At 42.9% G+C, this 24,587-nt stretch overlaps 1 protein-coding gene across 2 annotated transcripts in view; it reads right to left on the bottom strand.

Moving 5' to 3' along the window:
- DCX (doublecortin) overlaps positions 1-24,587 on the bottom strand; it is a 175,790-nt gene that overhangs the window by 37,097 nt on the left and 114,106 nt on the right. For both annotated transcript variants that reach the window (XM_082264393.1, XM_082264394.1), the window contains exon 4: positions 6,367-6,469. In XM_082264393.1, coding sequence (XP_082120519.1) covers positions 6,367-6,469 — 103 coding nt within the window. The remainder of the gene's footprint in view (positions 1-6,366; positions 6,470-24,587) is intronic.

The following is a 24,587-nucleotide window of genomic DNA, read 5'->3' as shown; positions in this document are numbered from 1 at the left end:
AGCCAACTTGACCCGTCTCCATGCTGAGCTGTCAGCCATGGCTTCGCTGTGGAGGCGGGTTTTTATGTACACACCATTTAAAATAATGGCTAACCTGTGTACATGCATTAACATGCAATACAATATGTGCATTTGTGACAGGTCATTTTGAGTTTTTTTCAATGTTTTTACAGCTGAATTAAAGTTCATGTATTGAGCTTTTATATACAGTTGCTTTCATTATACCAAAGGTGTTTTTGTGGAAATAAATCATATATGCTACTTGCAAGACTTTAAGGCCCATTCAGACTTTTGGGGTGCATCAATGAATGTCTGTTAGTGCATGCAGCATTAAACATTAACATGCATTGTATTAGGGCAGCTCATTAATTGTAAATGGGCTGCCGATGTACCACAATGCGGCCAAAAATGGACCAATTATCTGAGACAACCCAGGACTGCAGCGGCGTGATGCAGTGCAGCTGTGTTGAATGCTACTGTATTCGTTCAAATGTGCAACATTGAAAAGCACTGAAGTATGTGATTTACGTAGCGTGTCCAGTTGTAGAGCGAGCAGGACGTGTGCTGCGGGAGCTCCGGAGAATCCTGTGCTATCTCATCATCCTGGTTCCAGCTGTGCATCCTGCTTCTTTAGGGGCTAATCCCTCTTTGGACATCCCTTGGAACGTTTTGGCATGCCGGCCAAGCACAAATCCTCTGCTGCAGCCGCGAAAAAAAAAAACAGATCCTCCGCCGCCCTCGTGCTCAGACGCCATCTTGGAACGGCTCCGCACGCTGCTGGATGACATGGAGAAGTCTGCGGCTCCCTCCACTTCTTAGCCCTCCTCTCCCTCGGTACAGGCAAGTGACACCGCTATGATCCTGTCTGTGATTGAGCATAGTAAGACCTCCCTCCTTGCTCGCATTGACCACCTGGCTGAGGAGTGTAATTTTATTAGGGCTGACTTGGACAGACTGTGTGAGACTGAGACCAGGATTTCTGTTGCAGAGGACACCACCACTCTGCACACAAATTCCCTACACTCACTGCAACTGACTGTGCAAATGCTGGTAGCTAAGGCGGATGATGCAGAAAATCGCCAGAGGAGGAATAAATTTTAGGGTGCTGGGCCTTCCAGAGGGGGCTGAAGGGGATCACCCTGCGGAGTTCGCTGAGGCCTTCTTTAAGACTCTGCTTAATATTACTGATGTCTCCCCGACATATGTGGTGGAGAGGGCTCACAGGGTCCCCACAGGCCGCGGAGTGCCTGGGGCCCCTCTCAGGCCCTTTCTGGTGCATTTCCTAAATTACAGGGATAGAGACCATATCCTTAGTGAGGCCCGCAAGCACCCTACCCTCCCATATGACAACACACTGGTGCATCTCTACCCTGACTTCTCCGCAGAGCTGCAAAAGAAGCGAAGAAACTTCACAGATGTCCGGCGCAGGCTCGGGGAACATAAAATCAAATATTCCATGCTTTATCCAAGCCGTCTCAGGGTGCAACACAAAGGCTCTGTGAAGTTCTTTGACTTTGACCTGAAGATGCTGATGCTTGGATACTCTGCACTGACCCTCTCTCCATGCTCCTGTTCACAAGTCTGTCTAAATGCTTGCTGCCAGCACCAGCTACCTTGCTGCTGCTCTCCTGGCTACCCCCTCCAACCCACGGTTCCCCTTCTCTTTCACCTTGCTTCTCACACTGACTGCTTCATGACCCCCTCTCCATGTTGCTCTGCGATTTGGGGGGGTGGTTGGTTCCTCCTCTCCCACTCTGAGGCCTGGTGCTGGTACATTCTCCCTTTGCTGTCGCCCAGCCCCCCCCCCCCCCCGTCTGCTGTTTGCTTGACCCTGAACTGCCATAATGCCTAAGGCCATTAATCCTTTATGCTAGTTAGTAGGTATGTTTGGTATGCATGGTTCATACTGTTTTATGTGTTTTTGCATCTGCTCAAGCCTTCTACTTCTCTCAGCCTTTTATGGATCTCCTCTCGGACTGCTGTGGACTGTCCCCGGATGCTTCTACAGGTACTCTGTGTGCTCTCCTACTGCGTTCTGCGCCCTGCTACATATCCTACCCTGTTGTTTTTCTATAGCCACATGCGATGGGTACTACTTTAAAACTGATCTCATGGAATGTGAGAGGGTTGAATGACAGAGTCAAACGGTCCTTGATGTTTAAGTACCTGCATACCCCTTGTTTTTACAGGAAACCCATGTGACTGGTGGTAAAATTATGGCCCTCAGGTGGGCAAGGGTCAAACAGGGGTTCCACGCTACCTATTCCTCCTATGCCAGGGGGGGTGACTATTCTGCTCCACAAAACCTTGCCCTACACTGTTGAGCAGGTTATTACTGATCCTGGGGGTAGGTATATCATATTGATATAGAGGTTCTATGCAAGACGTTGGGCTCTTGTCAATGTATATATTCCTCCACCCTTTGACTCTAGCATCTTATACACCATTTTCACTTAGCTTGCTTTCTTGCAGGTCTACCATTTGTGTGTGGGTGGGGACTTCGACACCATAATGGACGGGACTCTGAAAGCCGCTAACCCCCTGCAGGGGGCACATCCGGATCTTGTCACCTGGGCCGACACTTTTGGTCTCCAGGAGTTGTGGCAGTGGAGACACCCAGAGGAAGGGGAGTACTCTTATGTCTCCTCCACTCACAAATCGGGATCTCGCATTGACTTAATGTTTGGAACTGATGCAGTTCTTCCTTGTGTTCGCGTGGCTTCCTATCTCCCGGCCGGCCTCTCAGACCAGTCTCCCTTGGAGGTTTGCGTGGTCCTTGATGCCGGTCGCGAGCAGGGCTGCTGGAGGTTGGCGGCACACTGGTTGAACAATGGCAACATACAGGAGCTGATGTCGCCCAAGTTGTCCGAGTATTGGACGACTAATGAGCAGTCGGCCCCCACTGATGCAGTATGGGAGGCCTGTAAGGCCTTCATCTGGGGCGAGTATATCTCCTCCATTAAGGGCAGACCGGATGGAGGCAGCCTCCCATGTGGCTCAGTTGGGGCGTGACGAGACGGAGGCTGCGGCAGCTTTCGCTTCGGATCCGGGTGATGTTACCTACTCTGCTTTGGCGAGTGTCAGAAGGGAGCTGAAGCTCCATTATACCTCCCTGGTGAGCCATCGTGACCACGCACAATTCCGGGCTAGGTTGTTTGAGTCGGGGGATAAGAATGGGAAACTCCTGGCAAATTTAGTGGGGGAACCGATGAACCTGACGGTGATCCCCGAGGTCAGAACCCCCACCTGGGGACTCGGTTACTGACCCGGTGGGAATATTGAATGCATTTCACTCCTTTTATAGTACACTGTATGATAAACAGTCCCAAGATGTGGGGGATTGCTGTCTGAATGACTTGGGGGAGCTGGGCCTTCCTGTCCTCTCAGAGGCGGCTCGTGAGGAATTGGAACAGCCCTTACAACTTCAGGAGATCACTGCTGCTATTCACTCCTTCCCCTGTAACAAATCGCCAAGGCCCAATGGCCTGCCTGGGGATTGTTGCAAAACCTATTCAGAATTATTAGTTCCTAAGCTACAGCAATTGTTCTCTCAGTGTTTGGAGGCCGGCCGGCTGCCTGACAGCATGTACCAGGCACACATAGTTCTTTTGCCTAAACCGGGCAAAGATTGAACTAGCTGCTCATTGTACAGGCCTATATCATTATTGAATTATGATCTCAAGATACTTACCAAGGGTCTAGCTATTAGGTTGATGGGGGGGCTGCCGTCGTTGATAATTATGGACCAGACGGGGTTTATGCCTGGTAAATTGACAGATGTGAATATCCGGAATATCCTCAATTCCTGCCACCTGACAGTGCTTCAAGGGTTTTGGTGTCTTTTGACATTGAAAAGGCCTTTGACGCTGTGCGATGGAGCTATCTGATGAAGGTACTGGAGGTTTTGGGTTCAGTCTTGTGTTTCATCGCTGGATTGGCTTATTATTTTGGACTCCTACGGCAAGTATCAGATTAAACGGAAGGCTCTCGTCTCCCTTCGCAATTAAAAAGGGGATGAGGCAGGGTTGCCCATTGTCCCAGGCCCTGTTTGTGCTTGCTATGGAGCCCTTGGCAGAGGCGTTGCGGAGGGCGCCGGGAGGGAGGGGGATCTGTGTTGACCCCACTGTTGAAACGTTGGGGCTGTATGGGGACAATCTCATCCTTTTATTGGGAGACCCCAGTCCTTTCCTTGCTGAATCGCTGTGGATTATGGCTCAGTTTGCGACCATCTCGGGATTGCACACCAACTGGGACAAGTCTTACCTATAGATGCGGGGGCTGCCGCCCTCTGGGACCCCTCTTCCCCGCTAAAGTTGGCCCATACCATTTAAGTATCTCGGTATTCATATCTCCCCGATACCAGGGATTTCATCAAACTCAATCTACAACCTAAAGTACAGTGGTGTAGACAACGCTTGAAGGCGTGGTCTCATCTCCCCTTATCCCTTATTGGGATAATTAACCTACTGACAAAAAAAATTCTCCCGGTCCTACTATATACTCTTAGACATTCTCTGGTTTGGATCCCAAAATCTCACTTTACTCAATTGGACTCCCTTGTAACAACTTTCCTATGGTCCTCACATCCTGCCAGATTTAGTAAGTGAATTCTCCGCAGACCCAAGGCACAGGGGGGGCTAGCTTGCCCTGACTTTTACTCGTATTACATAGCAGCTATGCTAGGACATGCCCATAGCTGGCTTATCTCTAATGCTACCAACTCCTCTGTGGTCCTGGAGGTGGCTCATGCAGGTTCCTATGAAATGCTTTGTAACACTCTAGATAGAGGTCTGAAGGAATCATATCCCCCCTTAACTCCAGCTATGCAGGCGGTGGTGAGGGTGTGGACTCTCACGGTAGTCGCATCCGATCGGAGACGGGCTCACTGGTCTCCAGATACCCCACTGTGTTTCAACCCACACTTGGCGGAGTTCCTGTCTGTTCCGGATCCCGCCTTGTGGGCTAATAGGGGCATCAAGACCCTGGCAGAAATCAGCGATGGAATCACCCTGATAACATTTGACAACCTCAAGACTAAGTTTCAGCTCCCCAACTCCTTCTTTTTCAGGTTTCTCCAACTGAGCCATGCCTACTGTGCGCAGTTCCTTGCTCCCATAACTGGCCTGGAGCGTAATGACCTCGAGTCTGTCCTGTGGGACGTTGACTTGCACAAACCTTTATCCACGATTTATAAGGCTTTACAGTCCTCTATTCACGCCGAGCTGGATGGGCTACGGGTGATGTGGTGTGCGGAGGAGGAGGGGCTGGATGATGAGGACTGGGAGGACATATGGGACCTCCCGTTCAAGCAATTTATAGTGACCAGGGATGTCTTGATTCAATTTAAGATATTGATAGGATCTATTACACTCCACAGCAACTACATCGTATGTATCCTAGTGTCTTGGCTTCCTGCTGGAGATGCACTTGGGACTCTGCGGGTTTCTCCCACATTTTTTGGGAGTGCCCTCTGATCGCTTCTTATTGGCAGGAGGTGTCTCGGTTTATTTTGAGCTTGACCTCCGTTTCGATCCTTTAACAGTGGGGATTTGTCTCCTTGGGTTAGTGGACCAGTTGGCGACAGCCAAGGCAACATGTACCCTGATTTGTATCCTATTATTCTATGCAAGGAAAGCGATAGTCCGGAAGTGGATGTCAGACCTCCCCTGACCCCTAGTTTCTGGAAGGGACTGGTTAACACTGTGGTGCCATTATACAAGGTGACATACATTTCCAGGAGTTGGCCCAAAAAATATGAAAAGGTCTGGCAGGCATGGATAGCGTCTCCAATAACGGTGGACAACCAAAACTCTGAGGCTGGAACACCATGAGTGTGCAGGTGCCTGCATGATAGACAGCCCTCTCGAGAATGCACAGTGCTGATAAATTGAAAACACTGAGCAGTATGCTTTTGGGAGGTTATAGTTATGACCTCCAACTTGTTTTTGTTGTGGTAGTGTTAGTGGTTGATGATTGTGCTTGTTTAAGCCGGGGTATGCCCCACAGGCTTTGTTTTGTACCGAAAAACAAACTTTTTCAATAAAAAGAATAAAAAAAAAAAAAGGATTATGATTTACAGTGTGTTGTAGCAATACATGATGAAGGGGGTTTTACAGTGCGTTACCACAACACATAAATCTGAATGGGCCTTAACAAACACATTATACAAAAATGTACATGTGTGTACAGTGCCAATTACTGTAACAGCACAGATCTTGTTGTGTTTTTTAATGAATATTTACATGCATTTAACAGAACCAAAATTTGAAAGGGGCCTTAGAAATGGATAAATACAATTTACGGATCATATGTTATTGATTCAGCAGTATACATAGAAGACAAAAGCATATCATTTGCATGACTCACCATTCTCATCCAGAGAAAAGTCATCTTGAGCATATCGGAATTTCTCTGGGCCACATGCAATAAATACATCATCCTCCCCAAAGAAATCATGGAGGCAAGTCACCTACAAAAAATAAAAACAGGTCAGCAAATAGGGTTTTGAATATCCCTGCTTTACCTTTGACACAGATTTGTAAAAACTTAGATGTCTATGTAAAGAATAATACAGTAAACATTAAATACTGTAAAGAAAAATGTACATTCAGGACTAGTATGCTGCAATATAAAGTACAGTCAGAAACAGTATGGTAACAACCATTGGAAGATCATTCCTATGATTTATTTATTTAAATGGTTGAATAATTCCAACATTACATATAATGTTTGCAAGATACATACTATATTGCCTTTTACACAATAAAAAAAAATCTGAAAAAATAATTGGACTTTTATTAGCACTCCAAGTCACACAACAATAGGTTAAAAAATATAAAACATTTATTCAACAAAAATATACATAGTAAAAACCACAAAGACAACCAAAATCCAAACAGCAAATGTTACGCCTCCAATACACAATAGGGAAACTCCCCGTAGTATGGTACTTATGAAACAGAAGACGTACAGAGACCCGCACTAAAGATACTATATGTGAGGGCTATGGGGAGAGTTAAAAGTTCTTCAACATGTTTTGTGGAATGCTGTGGAATAAGGCACAGCCCTCAATCTCCATCTCTGGAGCTTCAGCTGCACAAAATGAATGGACAGGAATAGCTCTGTACAGAGCCTCTTGTTCATTCACAAACCATAGCATAGTAAACAGTTTACTATACTTCAGTTACGTATGGAAACAGGAGTGATCAGTACCGACACTTACTGTGTTCATTCAGAAAAGTAAGGGGCCTGTTAATTTACATATTTACCAGCCCCTTCCTCTGCAATCCATCCTGACACATCCTTTGCAGCAACCAGTGAAAGAGGGGAGGGGGGAAGCTGGCCGGGGGGCGATCAGGGGAGCTCAGAGGGGCCTGGGTGCAGCAGGAGACATGTAACATATGACATAAGGTGCGGCAAGGGTGGTATATAGAGGAACCAATGCCCTCAGTTTTTCCCCTGCAGCCACTGAAAAAGTGTGGGAAGGAGAGGAGGAGAAGTAGGCTCTCCGTGGCTGCAGGAGGAAAATGGAGGGCATTGGTTTCTCTACATGCCGTCTGCGCTACACTTGTGACCCCCATGGCTACACCCCTGGTATATACAGCTAATTTTGAATGCACATAAAGAAAATAGCTATGTCATTTGACCTATTTATAGATATGTTTGCAGTCCGCCAAGGCCCAATGGTATCAATAAGCTTTAAAAATGCAAATGACCATAATAATAAAGCCTAAAATAGTGGTGATAATAAACTGGTTGCTATAAGTTGTAGAACATTCATGATTTGGATGTTATATTATTGTACATGTTGATTACCTCCCTCTTAGTGTTACATGATCTTATGAAAAGTCATATATAGACAATATTTAAAAAGTGTTTTTGGATAATTAAAATGTACTGCATTTTTCAATTTTTTTGCCCAGGGAGACGCCCCAATTCACCCCCAACAAGCCGCCTCTGGGTTGAGAGGAGTTAATAATTTTAAATGTTTCCTTGATCTGCCAGCTAGAAATGTCTTCTGGTGCTGGGAAGTGAGCTGATAACACATTATTGCTAGGGGAAGCAAGCTACTAATTTGATTCAAATTTCTTCAGCTCATTATACTGTGTATTTATAGCAGCATTTCCAGAAGCCTGCAGGCAAAGAAGATCTGAAATTGCACATTTTGTCTGAGTTAGGAAAACAAAGAGAGGCTGGATCTGGGACCTTCCATCACAGCAGGGCTGTCACTAACAATGGCTGTTCAGTCATAAACTCAAGTGCCACACCTTCCTTATTGTACACTCCCTCCCCTTTTCTTTAATCACCGTCTCCCTAAGGTCATCATTTTGACTCAAGGATTACTAGATGTCATAAAGTATATTAAAAAAGAATAGCGCACACATGCAAAAGAAATGACTATCAAATATGGAGACAATCCATAAATAAAAATGGGGATTTAGTCCCACCATATGGCCATATCGTGCTCAAGCCCACCACTACGTCAAAGTACCACTGTCATAAAGTACTATTCTATATGACATGAATCATGGAATAAATATGGATAAACTACAATTTATCACAAGTAAACATATCTCACTTTCAAAAATAAATGGTCTTTTGAAAATTTACAGCATTAAAAATACAAGAAAAATCAATGAGAACAGGTTGCTAAGCTTGGTACACACTATGAGTCTTTTTTCTGTTCAACCCGGCAAGCTGAACGAGAAAAAACAGAGGCGCTCAGGAGGAGCCACAGTACTAACAATCCGATGTTAGTACAGCGATCTCTCTGCTGAGCTGTTGTGTTCTGACAGGGGTGACCCCTCCAGTCAGAACACACCATTTAGCATTCACAGCCATTGGCTGAGAGCACTGATTGGATGCCAATCAGCAGATGTTTTTCTGGCATGTCCCTTCCACAGAAGCTGGACGTTCAGCTGGCTTTTGTAAGACAAGCTGCTGTACACACAGGCCAATTATCGGCCCGTGTGTACCAGGCTTAAGTGTACTACCTACTACTATAATCTTGCCAACCTGCCACTTCCAGCCATGTATTTTCAATACTCTGCTCCTGACTATCAAAAGTGCCCTTCATGATAATTATATTGCAATATAACACATCATCTATTTTGCTGCTCCATAAAGCTCAACTCCACCTTACACATTTTATTTATTTTGAAAAAAAAACAGGAAAGCCTCTGTTAGGTTTTATTGCTGTGTCCCTATTGGTGAGAATAGCTGTAAATTCCTTTTACGATGGCAGGCACTGAAAAAAGTTAAATTTTAGCATGGAGAGAAAGGATTACATTTTCTGACAATGGTTGATTTACTAAAGGCAAATAAACTGTTCACATTGCAGGGGGGTTGCACTTTGCAGGGATTTGCCCCACAGTTTAGTGAATGAGGTGACAATCATCTGACTTCCATCATCCAATCATGTGCAAGCAAAAATGCATTTTTTTTAAATTTCCTTGCATGTGATTGGATATTCTTTGTAAAGTGTAAAACCACACCAAATTCAATATGCTCTGGGGAAAGGTCTCTTGCAAAGTGAACAGCTTATTTGACTTTAGTAAATAAACTCCAGTGTTTTTAGGTCTGTCTGTAACCTACTATCCCAAAGACAAATGTCCCTTCTTCCCTTTCCTGTACATTTGTCGCAAGGTCTGCTCTTGGATACGGAACTGGCTAAAAGCACGTGTCCAAAGGGTGGTAATAAATAGCGCATACTCAGACTGGTCTGAGGTGGTATGGGGTCCCCCAAGGCTCAGTCCTGGGACCAACCTTGTTCAATTTATTCATAAACAGCATTGAGGACGGGATCAGTAGCTCTATATCAGTTTTTGCAGATGACCCAATATTGGCCAGGGCAATAACTGCACAGCCTGAAGAAGATATCCTACAGAATGACCTGAAAAAAATAACGGAGTGGGCCACGACATGGCAAATGAGGTTTAATGTGGAGAAGTGTAAGGTTTTGCACTTGGGGACTAAAAACATAAAAGCACAATACACTTTAGGGGGGGAACCTTTGGGGGAATCAAAAATGGAGAAAGATCTGGGAGTCTTGGTAGAGGATAGACTAAGCAATAGCATGCAATGTCAAGGGGCAGCTGCCAAAGCCGGCAGAATATTAGCGTGCATAAAGAAAGGGATGTATTCCAGAGATAAAACTATAATCCTTCCACTTTATAAAACTCTGGTCCGACGACATCTGGAGTATTCTGTCCAGTTCTGGTCACCGGTCCTTAGGAGGGATGTGTTGGAGCTGGAGAGAGTCCAGAGAAGGGCAACTAAACTAATTAGGGGATTGGAGGACCTTAAGAGTGTCTGCAATCGCTTGATTTATTCTCCCTGGAGAAGAGATGCCTGAGAGGGGACATGATAGCAATTTATAAATATCTCAATGGTGATCTCAGCATAGAAAAAAAGCTATTCAGTCGAAAGGATTGCATGAGGACTAGAGGGCATACAATGCGATTAAAGGAGAAACGTTTTAACCTCAGTCAACGTGGGGGGTTCTTTACTGTTAGGGCTACAAGATTGTGGAATTCTCTACCACAAGAGGTGGTTTCTGCAGGAAGTATAGTGGCTTTCAAAAGACTCTTAGACATACATCTCAAGAATCAGAACATTCAGGGGTATGAGAGATGATTACGGCCACATACACCTACACAGGTTAAACTAGATGGACTATTGTCTTTATTCAACCTCACCTACTATGTAACAAGTGACAGAAAAGCTCCCCGATGAGTTCATATACAAAAGACCTCTCTGAAGTTTCAACCCTTCCCCATTCTAACAAAAACATAGCTATAAAGGGTTATTTGTGTTTAGTGGCTGATTTGACCGAGTTATCAGGATTTTAATGCACTATGGAGGCTCTCTATGTGTTTAAAATAAACCCTTCTGAAGAGAAATCTGACATTTCCAGCCACCTTCTGAAAATGTTAGTTGACCCTTTGGATTCATTAATTTCTTACTGGCTGACCTGGAACAAGTATACAGATTTGCAAAGTCAGAGAAAAGTCAGGGCTCCTTCTCTGCATACTTGTTCTGGGTCAGTGGCTTAATGACTTAAGTCATTAGTGAATATTGAAGCAAGGGGGCATGATGACCAGGCAATCAGCATTTGCACAGCGAGAAGTCAAAAATGATACGTGCTTTTCTCAGGAAAGAATTTCTTTAAGGACATAGAGTTCCTCCCCACGTTTCAATGCACTGGGGGGGGGGGGGCTTTTTAATGCCCCTGCCTCAAATCAGCCCCTACGAGCAGATGAATAATATGCAGAGGCTTCCTATTCTCTTCATGCTCATAGGGGCTGATTTGAGGGTCACAGAAGGCTGCAACATGGATATGACTGTCAATGAGCAGCTCCTCCACCCCATGCTGTAGGTTCACCACCAATCATTTTCTCTTAAGCCAACTGACTTTAAGACATACATACGTTTTGTAGTTTTGTAAATGTTATGAAACAATCCCTATGATTTTAGAAATTTTACGTTGTGCAAAAATGATTTCCCTAAATATTTCTTTATTTCTTAGGTTCTGAAGTATGCACCATTTGAACAAATAATAATAAAACAAACATGAATAAAACATAAAATGCTGGATACATTTTAATATCAGTTTATTCTACATATGGTATTTAAAACTATTTCCAGTATTTCTAATATGTAGAAGCAAATCGAATGGCTCATGTAGGGTGTGGTACAAGAAGATTAAGTAAACAGCTGCTGTCTCAGTGTCAGTAGAGTTATGTCTCAGCACAAAGGTCAGCTCCATGTGCACAGCCTTGCTGCTTTATGAGTTACCCACCAGCCACATCCTTATCTGCTGCAGCATTAATAATTATACCCATCGCTGTCTGCCCTGCTGTCACTAATTACCAGTTGCCAGAAGAAATGGCTTGGGGATCTGATGTCATTGTTTGGCACAATGGTAGGTTTTAACCCCTTCACTTCAAACTTTGTTTTCTGCTGCCTAAATTGGTAAAGACAAAACCATGCAATGTAATATATAACAATGCCTATAGCAGGCCTTTAAATCAGATCCAAGCCCTAACTGGATGATATTTACTAAAGCAAACGGTTACACTATTTACATTCTTAAGCCTTTTTTTGCATGCCAGTGTTGCTGATCTACTTTAGCCTTTTCTAGCCACTTTCTGTCTACATGCACTCACTCCAGTGTAGGCTGCACATTATTGTTCTGGACAGGCTCATAGTAGTGACAACAGTGGGCAATGTCTGTAAAATGTGTTGGGGGCCTGTAGTCTCCACCAGGGGTGCAAGGGTAATAATGCAGCAAAATTGGAAGACCATTGTTACCACATAACAGAGGGTGCCTAAACAGGCATGTTCCTTGCGGGATTATCAGATATTCAAAAAGATTGAAATCAACTATTGAAATGACAGTATTTGTTCAACATATATGAAATGTTAATGCATGGTTGTAGATATACTTTTACAGTAAGGCGAACATGTGGAAAGTTAAAGCTGAATTCTAGACAAATATAAAAATGAAGCTCTCTTTTCTTCAAAAAATGAAGTCATGTATTTTTAAATGCAGCTATAGCAGATTTCAACTGCATGATCAAATATTACCTGATAATTTCCAAATGCTTTACTAGGCCAAAGTCTTTAAAAAGCCAGAAAATCATCTTATACTTTGTTGAACATAAATGTGAGTTTCAGAGTCTAGTACAGCTAAGTTTTGCATGCTTTTTAGAATAAATTATTGGTAAAACATGATTTGGTGCTGAACAATATCTGTCTTCCACGTATTTGTGGAAGGAAAGTGGGTTTTAAGAAAAGGGCGGTGCTAGAACCACAAACCCATTGACCATTTATACAGTTTCAGATGTATTCATTATTAGAAAGAGGATACAGGTAACTCATAGAGTTTACCTATGGAGGTAGCCAGGTCCACAATTTTAATACTGGAATGAAAGAGCTCTTCATCAGCTAGACTTACTCCTTCTGATTATTCTATAGATGAATTCCAGGCCAGTGTGGAAATATACTGTACATCTAAAAGGCACATGCTGTATATACAAATGGTCCAACCTGCCAACAGAATTGTTATTCTGTTCATTCAGTCTTGTGATCTAGCCACCCCTGGAAGACAGCACAGTTAGGTCCTGTACTTTTTGACACTTGTCTACAGTAGGTATTGACCAATTATCGGCAAGGCCGATATATCGAGGGCTGATATGCACTTTCCCCCGATATATCGGAATTGGCCCCCCGAAAGTTACCGATATTGCAGATATTTTCGTGACGTCATTCTGCCTTCTTAGGCCACCACCCTCACCTTGGACAGCCTCGTCTGGAGCCAGGACTAGTCTCATGGGAGTGTATCACAGCCAAACACCCACCCACAGCAGTGCCAGCCAACCACCCACAGGCATTGTACCAGCGAGCCAGCCAGCCACCCACAGGCCCTGTACCAGCTAGCCAGCCACCCACAGGCCCTGTACCAGCCAGCCAGCCACCCACAGGCCCTGTACCAGCCAGCCACCCACAGCCCCTGTACCAGCCACCCACCCACCACAGGGTGCCAGCCAGGCAGCCACCCACCATAGGGTGCCAGCCAGCCACCCACCACAGGGTTCCAGAAAGCCAGCCACCCACCACCACAGGGTGCCAGACAGCCAGCAAGCCAACCCACCCACCACAGGATGTCAGACATCCAGCCACTCACCACAGGGTGCCAGACAGCCAGCCACCCACCACAGGATGACAGCCAGCCACCCACCACAGGGTGCCAGTCAGCCACCCACCACAGGGTGCCAGCCAGCCACCCACCAACCCACCACAGGGTGCCAGCCAGCCACCCAACACAGGGTGCCTGACAGCCAGACACCCACCACAGCATGCCAGACAGCCAGCCACCCACCCAACACAGGGTGCCTGACAGCCAGACACCCACCACAGCATGCCAGACAGCCAGCCACCCACCCACCACAGGGTGCCAGCAAGCCAGCCAGCCAACCACCACAGGTTGCCAGACAGCCAGACACCCACCACAGGGAGCCAGACAGCCAGTCACCCACCACAGGGTGCCAGACAGTCACCCACCACAGGGTGCCAGACAGCCAGCCACCCACCCACCACAGGGTGCCAGACAGCCAGCCATCCACCACAGGGTGCCAGCCAGCCAGTCACCCACCACAGGGTGCCAGACAGCCACCCACCACAGGGTGCCAGACAGCCAGCCATCCACCACAGGGTGCCAGACAGCCAGCCGTCCACCACAGGGTGCCAGACAGCCAGCCACTCACTCACCACAGGGTGCCAGACAGCCAGCCATCCACCACAGGGTGCCAGACAGCCAGCCATCCACCACAGGGTGCCAGACAGCCAGCCATCCACCACAGGGTGCCAGACAGACAGTCACCCACCACAGGGTGCCAGACAGCCAGCCACTCACCACAGGGTGCCAGACAGACAGCCACCCACCACAGGGTGCCAGCCAGCCACCCACCACAGGGTGCCAGCCAGCCAGCCATCCACCACAGGGTGCCAGACAGCCACCCACCACAGGATGCCAGACAGCCAGCCACTCACCACAGGGTGCCAGACAGCCAGCCACCCACCACAGGGTGCCAGCCAGCCAGCCATCCACCACAGGGTGCCAGACAGCCAGCCACCCACCACAGGGTGCCAGTCAGCCACCACAGGGTGCCAGCAAGCCAGCCATTAAACGTTAAACAAAAATTAACATGTTCAGTACCAGATTTGTGTCAAAAATTGTTTTATTTTTCAAAACTTTAAATGTACAGAATATCGGCAACGAAAAACCAATATCGGTTGAGCCCTAGTCTACAGGCTACAGTCAATTTTAGCAATACACAAAGAGTGTGATTTACTAAAAGAAGTTGGCAATGTTCACATAAACAACAGTGAAGATTCACTTCAGATATCCAATCCTGCGAAAAGCAAATTCCAATCTAATCGAAATCCATCTGCACATGGTTGAATACTTTTTTGTGTGTGAACATTCTCAATGTCTTTACTAAATTAGCCTCATAAGGTAGTATCTGACCCAGCCTGTTACTGGGTAAAAAAATGAACAGAGATTCACTGATAAGGTCATCACTCCAGAAGCTCCTGGTGCTAAATGATCAGCACTATGCAAAGCAACAGAGCACAGTGCTGTCCCTCCCCTTCTAGTTTGAGTGCTACTGTGTAGGGGATTCTAGGAGGCCAATACTATTTCCATTTAGATTTTCTTGCTTACTACATGTAAAAATAAACCTAATTTTTTTTTTATAATTACATGCAGAAATTGATTTATTGTCGTTTTAAAATTGATTGGAATTATGCTGTAAATGCATCAAAGTTAGAGTTCTTTAATGCTATATTTGTTTTAAAAAAGCTACTGTTTAACAAATGCAATATCACTAGCTTACCTTCCTTTGCCTTTTTAAGAATGAATCAATATTTAATAATCAATCATTTAAAAACTGAAAGAGCAAAAAAATGTAATAGGTAACTCTATATTATACAACCTGTCCACCAGGATTAATAAAGACATTGCTTACAGAGTATTGCTAATATGATCTGGTCTGCCAGTAAGGAGCAAAGTGTTCATTGACAAAAGGAAGGAATCTTTTTACCCGTCAATGCATTATCTGAGTGGGAAAGCTTAGATTCAACATACAAACTCATTTGTTACATACCAGCTACACAAAAAGAGAATGCAATGCTCTCAGAGAGCTTAAAATGTGTCCTTTGTCCTGTCGTGTGGATGAAATATCTTCTATTTTATTCCTAGTTTTTCAGCAAACCCTGCACTACGTAAGTCAAGCTAAAGCCATTTGTATTCACTATCAGTATGCAGTAGCTCTAGTTGGCTGCAGTGAGAGTTCGATGTGTAATGTTTAAAACTGCATAATTGACTGCAGTGAATTAAAGCTCTTACACAGGAAAAAAAAAGAGTCATGTTTGACAGTCTGCTCACGTCCAATGCCTGTTGTGCAGCAGGCAGATTTCATTTGGACAGCATCCCATTCAACTCTGGGGATTTCTGAAGACAGCAGACTCATCTACCTACACATAATATGAGTAACACGGCAAAACGTTTGGTGCTATCTAGGAAATATTAATATTTTGCAACTCAGAATTATTTTATAACAACCAGTTGTATGTTTTAAATGATGTAGTGTATTTAGACAAAGATCATTTATGATTGGTTGGAAAATTCATACATTGCATTTTGTCTTTTAAAATGAATTCCAAAATGTAATCAGGTACTTGAGTTGAAAATCTTATGCACAAATTGGCAATAGAAGTCATGACATGCCAAGCAATGCACTTTTCCATTGGGATGTTCCTCTTTTTGACATCCTAAAGTGTCAAAGTCACACGACATCAGCACTTTTAAACCAGCTGATGCATATCAAATGTATTATGCCTGATTTTAATTCTAGATATTAAAAGTTCTGTAGTTAATAAGTAGCACACTGCAGGGTAAATGCTGATTACTTGCCCAAAGGTGCCATTGGTTAAAACATTGCAATCAATTGATCTATCAGTTTTCAGGACGGATAACAATCTCAGGTCTCAAGGGTAATGCCTGGCTGTGTCAAAAGACGGTTCTTGGGGGGAAAATGGCTGACCAGGTAGAAAACTTTTCCTTCAAGGTAGACTGACACTAAAGCCTCGTACACACCCAACGAATTTCCGCCGACCAGTCGTCCGTCTTTTGTCCAGAGTGGTGTCTGTTGGTTGGAATGTGCTCTAGACTGCACACAAATTTCCCCGCACTACAGAATTCTACTTCAGAAGTGATGTCATGTGTTGGATTGCTTTCTATGTGTTCTTTCATCTCTGAGCATGCCTAGTCTTGCTCATAAGATTTTTCCCCATCGAAATCTGTACTAATGAGACCAAAATCGGACGTGTTTGACGGTTGACACAAATTATATAGCCTGCACACCAGGATTTTTTCGGCCGAAAAGTCGGAGTCGGTTGTCGGAAGCACCATACTAACAAGCCGAAAATTGGCAGATCGAATTTCTACTCGTGTGTACGGGGCTTTAGACTTGACTACCCCTTTCCTTTTCTATATTGCCCTACTGAAATACCAGTTTGGCAAATACCATATTTCTTTTGAAGTGGAACTTTCAAAGACAATGAGGTCTATTTATAAAGAAAATTGCATTGCAATTTGCCCCGTGAAAGTACATTTACCATCATTCCGGATAAATGGAGCAAAAACAAATGTTGTCAAGCTATTTCCTGTGCTGGTCAAATATTGCTCATTGATTTAAAACCATTTGGACACTAAAGGGTGCTAAACATCATAGGATATTCTTATTATATGTTGCACTGTCTAGTAGACAAATATGATATATTCCATACTAAGTCAATAAAAAAAACATTTATTGAGGACAGGAAATAGAATGATAACAGTTTTTGTCCTATTTACACAGACCGAATATTTATGTACATTAACTGGGCAAATTGCTATGTAAATCTTTTATAGCTGAACCCCATAGAGTTGGCTGTCACATATATACATATGGATTCATTCACCTATGCCAAAGACCAACTTTAGTTATCTACACAGGAACTTCCTTCTCAATTTAGAAATATGAATAGCATTCAGTGCGTAAGGTCTTGTGTCAATGAGCAAATGCAGCTTGCTTTCTGTTGCGTTCAATTGCATGTGAGATCATTCAGAGTTTACTGACAGGTGCATTTTACCAGCAGGTAATCTCCTTCTGACCTGCTTCTAAGCTGCATGAAACTGCTTTGCGCTGCTTTTCCATTTCTATAGACTTGTTTTAAGAGAGATGCTATTCTGAATAAAATACCTGTCAACACAGGCTCCTACATATTAAAAAGTAATTTTGGGTCTGCCCTTCAAGTATACAACATTAGGAAAAAAAGGGTTTTGTTGTAAATAACAAAAAATAATGAAGTCTTTCAATATGTAGTATATCCATAAAAAAAAACAATGTTGGGCAAACTATTATGTAATGCATTATTTATTCTATAAAACTAGCTTCTTATTGGAATGGGCTTGTTAAAAGAAATAAAGACTGGCAATTCTAGGTCTGGGTTTAAATGGAATGAATAGTACTTATCATTTACTATGGTCATAACCAAAAAAAAAAAAAACAGGCCTTTTACAGCACAGGAATAAAGAGAGACCAAATTAAGATAGTGAAAAGGTGCCCAAAGCTCCACCTGTTGGTCCAAAAGGTGAATACGTTATGTTTTTATGCAATATTTCACATCTACATTCCTATAAAAAAAAACATGTTTTAGAAGTGTTCTTAATAGGTGAAGCAGAAATTTACACATATAAGTGAATTACTCAGAGCAACACTTGTTTCCCTTCACTCTATTTTGCTCAGTTTGAGGCTTTAATGAGAAACTGCATTCTGGTAAGGAATAAGAACCACTGTGTTTTCTCTGTGGTAAAAAACATAAATTCCTTGAGAATTGTACCATTTGTAAAGAATGGTAAGAGGGCACAAGTAATAGGTGCCCTCGCACATGGGACAGGGGATGTTAAAAAAAAAAAAAAAAATTTTGTGTCAGAATTTTATTTAATTTATAGGACACTGGCCCTGTAAATGTAATAAGGTAGCCCCTCACAGTTTTTGCGGGCTTCACAGCAGCGCGCGCCCCTCTAGAACCTTCTGACCCAAGGCTTTATATAGGGGGTCCCTGAGGTAAGCCCCTCAGTTGGGAAGTGACTGCCTGGCGAGCTCCCCTCCCCCCCCCCACCCGTCGCTGGCACTTTATGTGGTAGAGTCACCCTTGAATCAAGGGGGGGACTTTGGTGGTTTTAAATATGTTTTATTTTCGCTCGAGTTCTGGGACTGAGCGATACAGATGTATGTTTTATAATTTTGTTGGATTTGAAATTTATTTGATGGAATTTTGAATAAATAATTATTTAATTTATTTATAACCAATAAAGTGCCGCGGCCATTTACTTATGCCAAAAAATTAATTTGTGTTGTTTTTTTTTTATAGTATTAGTTTAGTAATATTTTAAGATGCATCCTCCTGGCCCATAGTATTTTTTTTTGCATGTAGTAAAAAAACAGATATAAAACAACCATTTAAAATGTATACACTATACATTTATATATATATATATATATATATATATATATATATTTTTTTTTTTAAACTATAACATTTAAATTATAGTTTCCCTTTATTAACACAGAGAGATAGGTTGGGAATTGACTGTTACATGTATTCAAATATGTCAAATATGTGAATGGATTTCATTTTAATGCAACTTACTACAGAGAAACTATAACATTTTGAACCATATTACACAGTATTTACAGAATAGATTGAAATATTCTGTTTATTAAATAAAGCATTTTAAACTGGATTTTAAATTATATCTCTAAATAACTTGCAAGGGAACAGTTCTGTTTAACATGCATATTATTATAGCTGATCCCTGTTGAAAACCTTTGGACCTTGATTTCTTTAAAGAAAAACAGCAGGAAGACTCATATGCAGTCTGGGATATTAATTATTAATAATTTTCTCTACGACCCCTTGCTGGGACAAAAAGCAGAATGAACAAGCATATTATTATGGGCAGGCAGAGACATCAGGAAGCTTATTTCTATTGGATTGGGTGAATAAAGATAGCCCTAACACATAAAGCACCCTGGAGCCCATTTCTAAAACTAAACATGCCTCATTATGCTCGAATGTCCTCCTGTATGTACTGCTTCTCTTCTAAAAAGTATGTAACCCAAAATGTGATAGATTTTATACTAAATAACAGTATGTTATTAGCAGGTTAAGGGGATAACAGAAGCCTTTTTGCTTTGATACAGGAATCCCACATGTCAACATATCATCCATGGTAAACCCCAAAATCCCAAAACTGTGTGGGACCAGAATAATAATAGTCCAGACCAGGGGCGGACTGACCATTCGGGGATTAGGGCACTGCCCGAGGGCCCAGGGTCAGTAGGGGGCCCCATGAGAGGCTACACACTACAGAAAGAAGCCAGGAACTTCCATGCAGGGTATGCTGTGGTAGATATTTAAATGCCCACTCTATGTGGCTGAGCTGCAATTTGTAGGTGGGGCTTTGTGTGGCTTGAGTGTGGACACAGGGGGCCCCATAATCTCTTATTGCCCGGGGGCCCCATGAGTTGTCAGTCCACCCCTGGTCCAGACTAGGTATGATCATTCACTGTTTATGGGATCTATAGTGGCCAAGTGGTGACAATTCCACCATTTAATCTATCCTTCTAGTTTCTAAATATATTTCCAAATAAACTATGACAGATCAGAAATGTTGGTTAATAATTCTGGTTTACATGGATATCAAAGCCAAGTGCATTTTCTTATGAAATTGATATTTGTTGAGAAAATGGTCAGATTAAAAAAACATGAGAATTTTCCTCACTGTAAAGGCATAATGAAGTGAAATCAATCACTTTCCAGGCAGTCTAATTGTAAGTTCTAACACAAATGGGCCAATCAATAGTAAAATGTATGTGCAATTATTTACACTTATATCTCCTGTTCTCTGTAGAGAATAACCTGGCATTCTGGGACAGTTACATTATTGCTACATGTGGAAGTTAGCACTTACATGATAGTGATAAAAACGTATTCTTAAATGCAATTCTTGCATTACTAAAAATTTTTTGGTAAATGCCATGTTTTCTAAAGTTTTTTTCCATACATGATTTATTTTTAAACTGAAACAGACTGTTCCTGTGCTCTTGTACTCTCAACAATTAACCTTATTAGGACAGAAGTAGTCTACCTAGTACAGAGAAGGGCAACAAAGATAATTAGGGGAATGGAAGGCATCAGCTATGAGGAAAGACTACAAGCACTGAACTTATTTTCTCTGGAGAAGAGACACTTGAGCGGGGATAGGATATCAATGTAAAAATACTGTACTGGTGACCATAGCATAAGGAACAAACTTTTCAGAGAAAGGGAATTCAATAAGACATGAGGCCACTCACTAAAACTAGAAGAAAAACGGTTTAACTGTAAACTACGTAAGGGGTTCTTTACTGTCAGAGCGGTAAGGATGTGGAATTCTCTTCTACAAGCAGTGGTATCAGCAGGGAGCATCGTTCAATAGTTTCAAAGAACTATTGGATGGGCACCTTAAAGACCACAACATAAAGGGGTATAAAAATGTACGGTTAGCAACAAATACACACACACATTATGGGTTGAACTGGATGGACTGATGTCTTTTTTCAACCTCACTAACTATGTAACTACCTAGCCATCTAATTTTTTTTTTTTTTTTTGTAACAGTGGAAGTCTACCTAGCCATTTCGTTTATTAGGACAGTATAATAATGTTCAGCCATCTAGTTGTTTAGGACAATGGAAGTCTATCCAGCCATTTAGTTTATTAGGACAATGGAAGTCTATCCAGCCATCTAGTTTATTAGGACAGTCAAAGTCTATCCAGCCTATTCTACCTAGCCATCTGGTTTGTTAGTGAAGTTGAAGTCTATCTAAACATTTCATTTTTTAGGACAGTGGAAGTCTACCTATCTATTTAGTTTATTGAGACAGTGGAACTCTACCTAGCAATCTGGTTTGTTAGGGAAGTGGAAGTCTACCTAGTCATTTAGTCTATTAGGACAGTGAGAGTTTATCTAGCCATCTAGTTAATTTGGACAGTGGAAACTACCTAGCCATCCAGTTCATTGGGACAACAGAAGTCTATATAGCCATCTATGTTATTAGGACTGTGGAAATCAACCACACCATCTCATATTAGGAAAGTGAAAGCCACCTACCCATTTGGTTGGATAGAGAAGTTGAAGTCTATCTAGCTATTTTGCTTATTAGCACAGTGGAAGCCTCCCTATCCATCTAGTTTATTAGGACAATGGAAGTCTACCTATCCATCTAATTTATTAGGACAGTGGAAATCTACCCTTCTATCTAGTGTGTTAGGACAGCGGAAGTCTACCTAGCCATCCAGTTTGTTAGGACAGTGGAAGTTTACCTAGCCATCTAGATTATAAGGATAGTGAAAGTATTTTAACCTCTTTGAAAGTGAATTTGTCACAATCCTGACTGATTCAAACTTAGCTTTTGATGAAAGCATGAGTTAGCAGAAGTTACCTTCAATGAAAATTACATGTCAAAATGGTTGGTAAATCCATACACATAGGCAATCTGTCAGGAAAGGCTTGCCTATAGTGCAAATAAAGTTTCCAGATGCATACATATGCTCATGCCGGCAACTGGCAAGACAGAGTGCGCCCTCGCGCATACAGGTGTGCCTGTCACCAATGCTGGTGCCATACGTGCTATTTAAACAGGCAGCAGTATTGGCTTATTGATGTTTGGTCTGCAGCTTCTGTGTGCTCATTCCTGATTCCTGTGTTTGACCTCCGATCCTGACCCGGCTTGTTCCCGACCTTCGTTTATCTACTTCCTGCCCTGATCTCAGCTCATCTCTGGATTCTGCTTCGGTCTCCTGTTCTTGCTTGACTTATCTCCTGTTGCTGACTTGGTTTCTGACAACTCTTCAGTCCAGAAAGTTCACATTTAGTTCCTGCTTCCTGCTGCATATCCATAGTCTGCCACCAGCCAAGCTCCATGCCAGCTCATCTGTCACCAGCCTGTTCTGCTGCCACATACACCTGCTGTCTATTGCCACCCACTCAGACTACTGGACTGATCACTCATACCTTGTTGTGCTCCCTTGGCTGCTGTCTCACTACCAGTGGCCCCTGAGCCAGAGCTGTATGAGAGGCCTTTCTCTTCACATCAGGCTCACTACCAGGTACGTGACACAACCTAAATGATATGCAGATCTCAACCTTTCCTCTTAGGACTGAGCTTGCAATTATCTCTCCAACCTCCTAAGCCTGCCTACTGTTTTTTTAATGTGATAGGTGATCTCACTAACCAATAGGGAGTCTTAAGAAACAGGAAGGGTAAAGACAAAAGGATCGCTTTTACAGGATAAGAGAAGCTGTTTATCAAACTTTGTCTGTCTCTTTTGCAGAACTATCAATTGTTTTACTAATGGCTGATTATGTATTTATTTATGATATGCATTGTAAAAAGGAAGGTATGGGAAGTGTCACTATCTAAGTGCAGTTATAACTTATCGAATAAACATAGGAATGTATAAAAAAATGGCACGCACATATATATATATATATATATATATATATACACACACACATACATACATACAGACATATATACAATGGAATCATTGAGTGAAATATACACAAGTGGAGGCTGGTTTTAGATGTATTACTAGGCCCTAGATATGCTAGATATGCGTGCTAGATATGCATGGTGTCCAAATAGTAATTACATCCATCTATCACATGCTAAAAGTGCTTCCATTTCTGAATATATTTCCCACTCCAACAGAAGTGGCAAAGGACAGATAAAGGGAAAACAGAAGACGAACCTTGCTCTCAACTGACAAATAAAGAAAATAGCCAGATGAAATGCAAAAGCAAATGAAAAGAACGCAGCCTAAAACACAGAGACTCCCCATCACTCCAACACCTCTTTCCCATCTTTATTCCATGACTTTTTTGACAGATGTTTTGACAAGCAAAGAGGTAGCTTCAACAATCAGCATTTCATTGATGTTAAATGGCTGATAGAATATTTTACCCCAGTGAAAGGAAGCAGGCAGTTAAAAAAATTCCACATAGAATGCCTAACAGCTTTTAAGACTGCTTTTACTATGGTCTGTATCAAAAAGAATAACTCGTAAAAGAAAGAGAAGTCAGAATCCATCGGTAGAAACTTCTAGTCTAAAGTCTGAAGGCAACAGTACCTCTAAATATTATACTTAAAGTGGAGTTCCACCCGTTTTTTCAACAATACAAAAATTGCTTTTATTCCCCAAATGATCACAGTATTGGTGACTTTTTTTTTTTTTCTTGCTCCACTTGCCCTGTTGCTAGGGGTAAGCAATTTTCTGCCTCCTTCGGCGCCGCGGCGAACTATGTAATTTCCGGCGCCGCAGGGGCTACTGGGAGATGTGTGTCATCATTCCCAGGAGCCGTGGGAAAGAATCATTGCATTTTTTCAAAACCGGAAATGGCGTTTGGTAGGCGGAGCTAAGCACCATGTTGGAGAAGGGAAGACGAATATTGTGTTACCATAACACAGAAGAAGCAGCGGCTGTAGAAGAGTCTACAGTGTACTGCATGTTTAGAAAAGGAATGATGCACTTCTATCCATGAGGACATCAGACAAGCTAAGATTCATCTTAGTGCTGTTATGGGTGTTGTGCTTGTCTGTGTGCTTTGTGAGAGGAGGAGGAGGGGGCAGGCACGATTAGTGTGTGCAAGGTGAGGTCCTGTGTCTTTCTGTCTGTCTGTTTGTCTCTCTCTCTCTCTCCCCCTCTGTGTGTGTGTGTGTGTCTCTCTATCTCTCTCTCTCTCTGTCTATCTCTCTCTCTCTGTCTGTCTCTCTCTCTCCCCCTCTGTGTGTGTGTGTCTCTCTATCTCTCTCTCTCTCTGTCTATCTCTCTCTGTCTATCTCTCTCTCTCACCTCTGTGTGTGTGTGTCTCTCTATCTCTCTCTCTGTCTGTCTCTCTCATTGTCTATCTCCCCCTCTGTGTGTGTCTC

The sequence above is a fragment of the Pelophylax lessonae genome (assembly GCF_965119305.1).
Source record: "Pelophylax lessonae genome assembly, chromosome: 7".
NCBI lineage: Eukaryota > Metazoa > Chordata > Amphibia > Anura > Ranidae > Pelophylax > Pelophylax lessonae.
The sequence above is the reverse complement of the archived record's forward strand: the minus strand, read 5'-3'. Positions and strand labels throughout refer to the sequence as shown.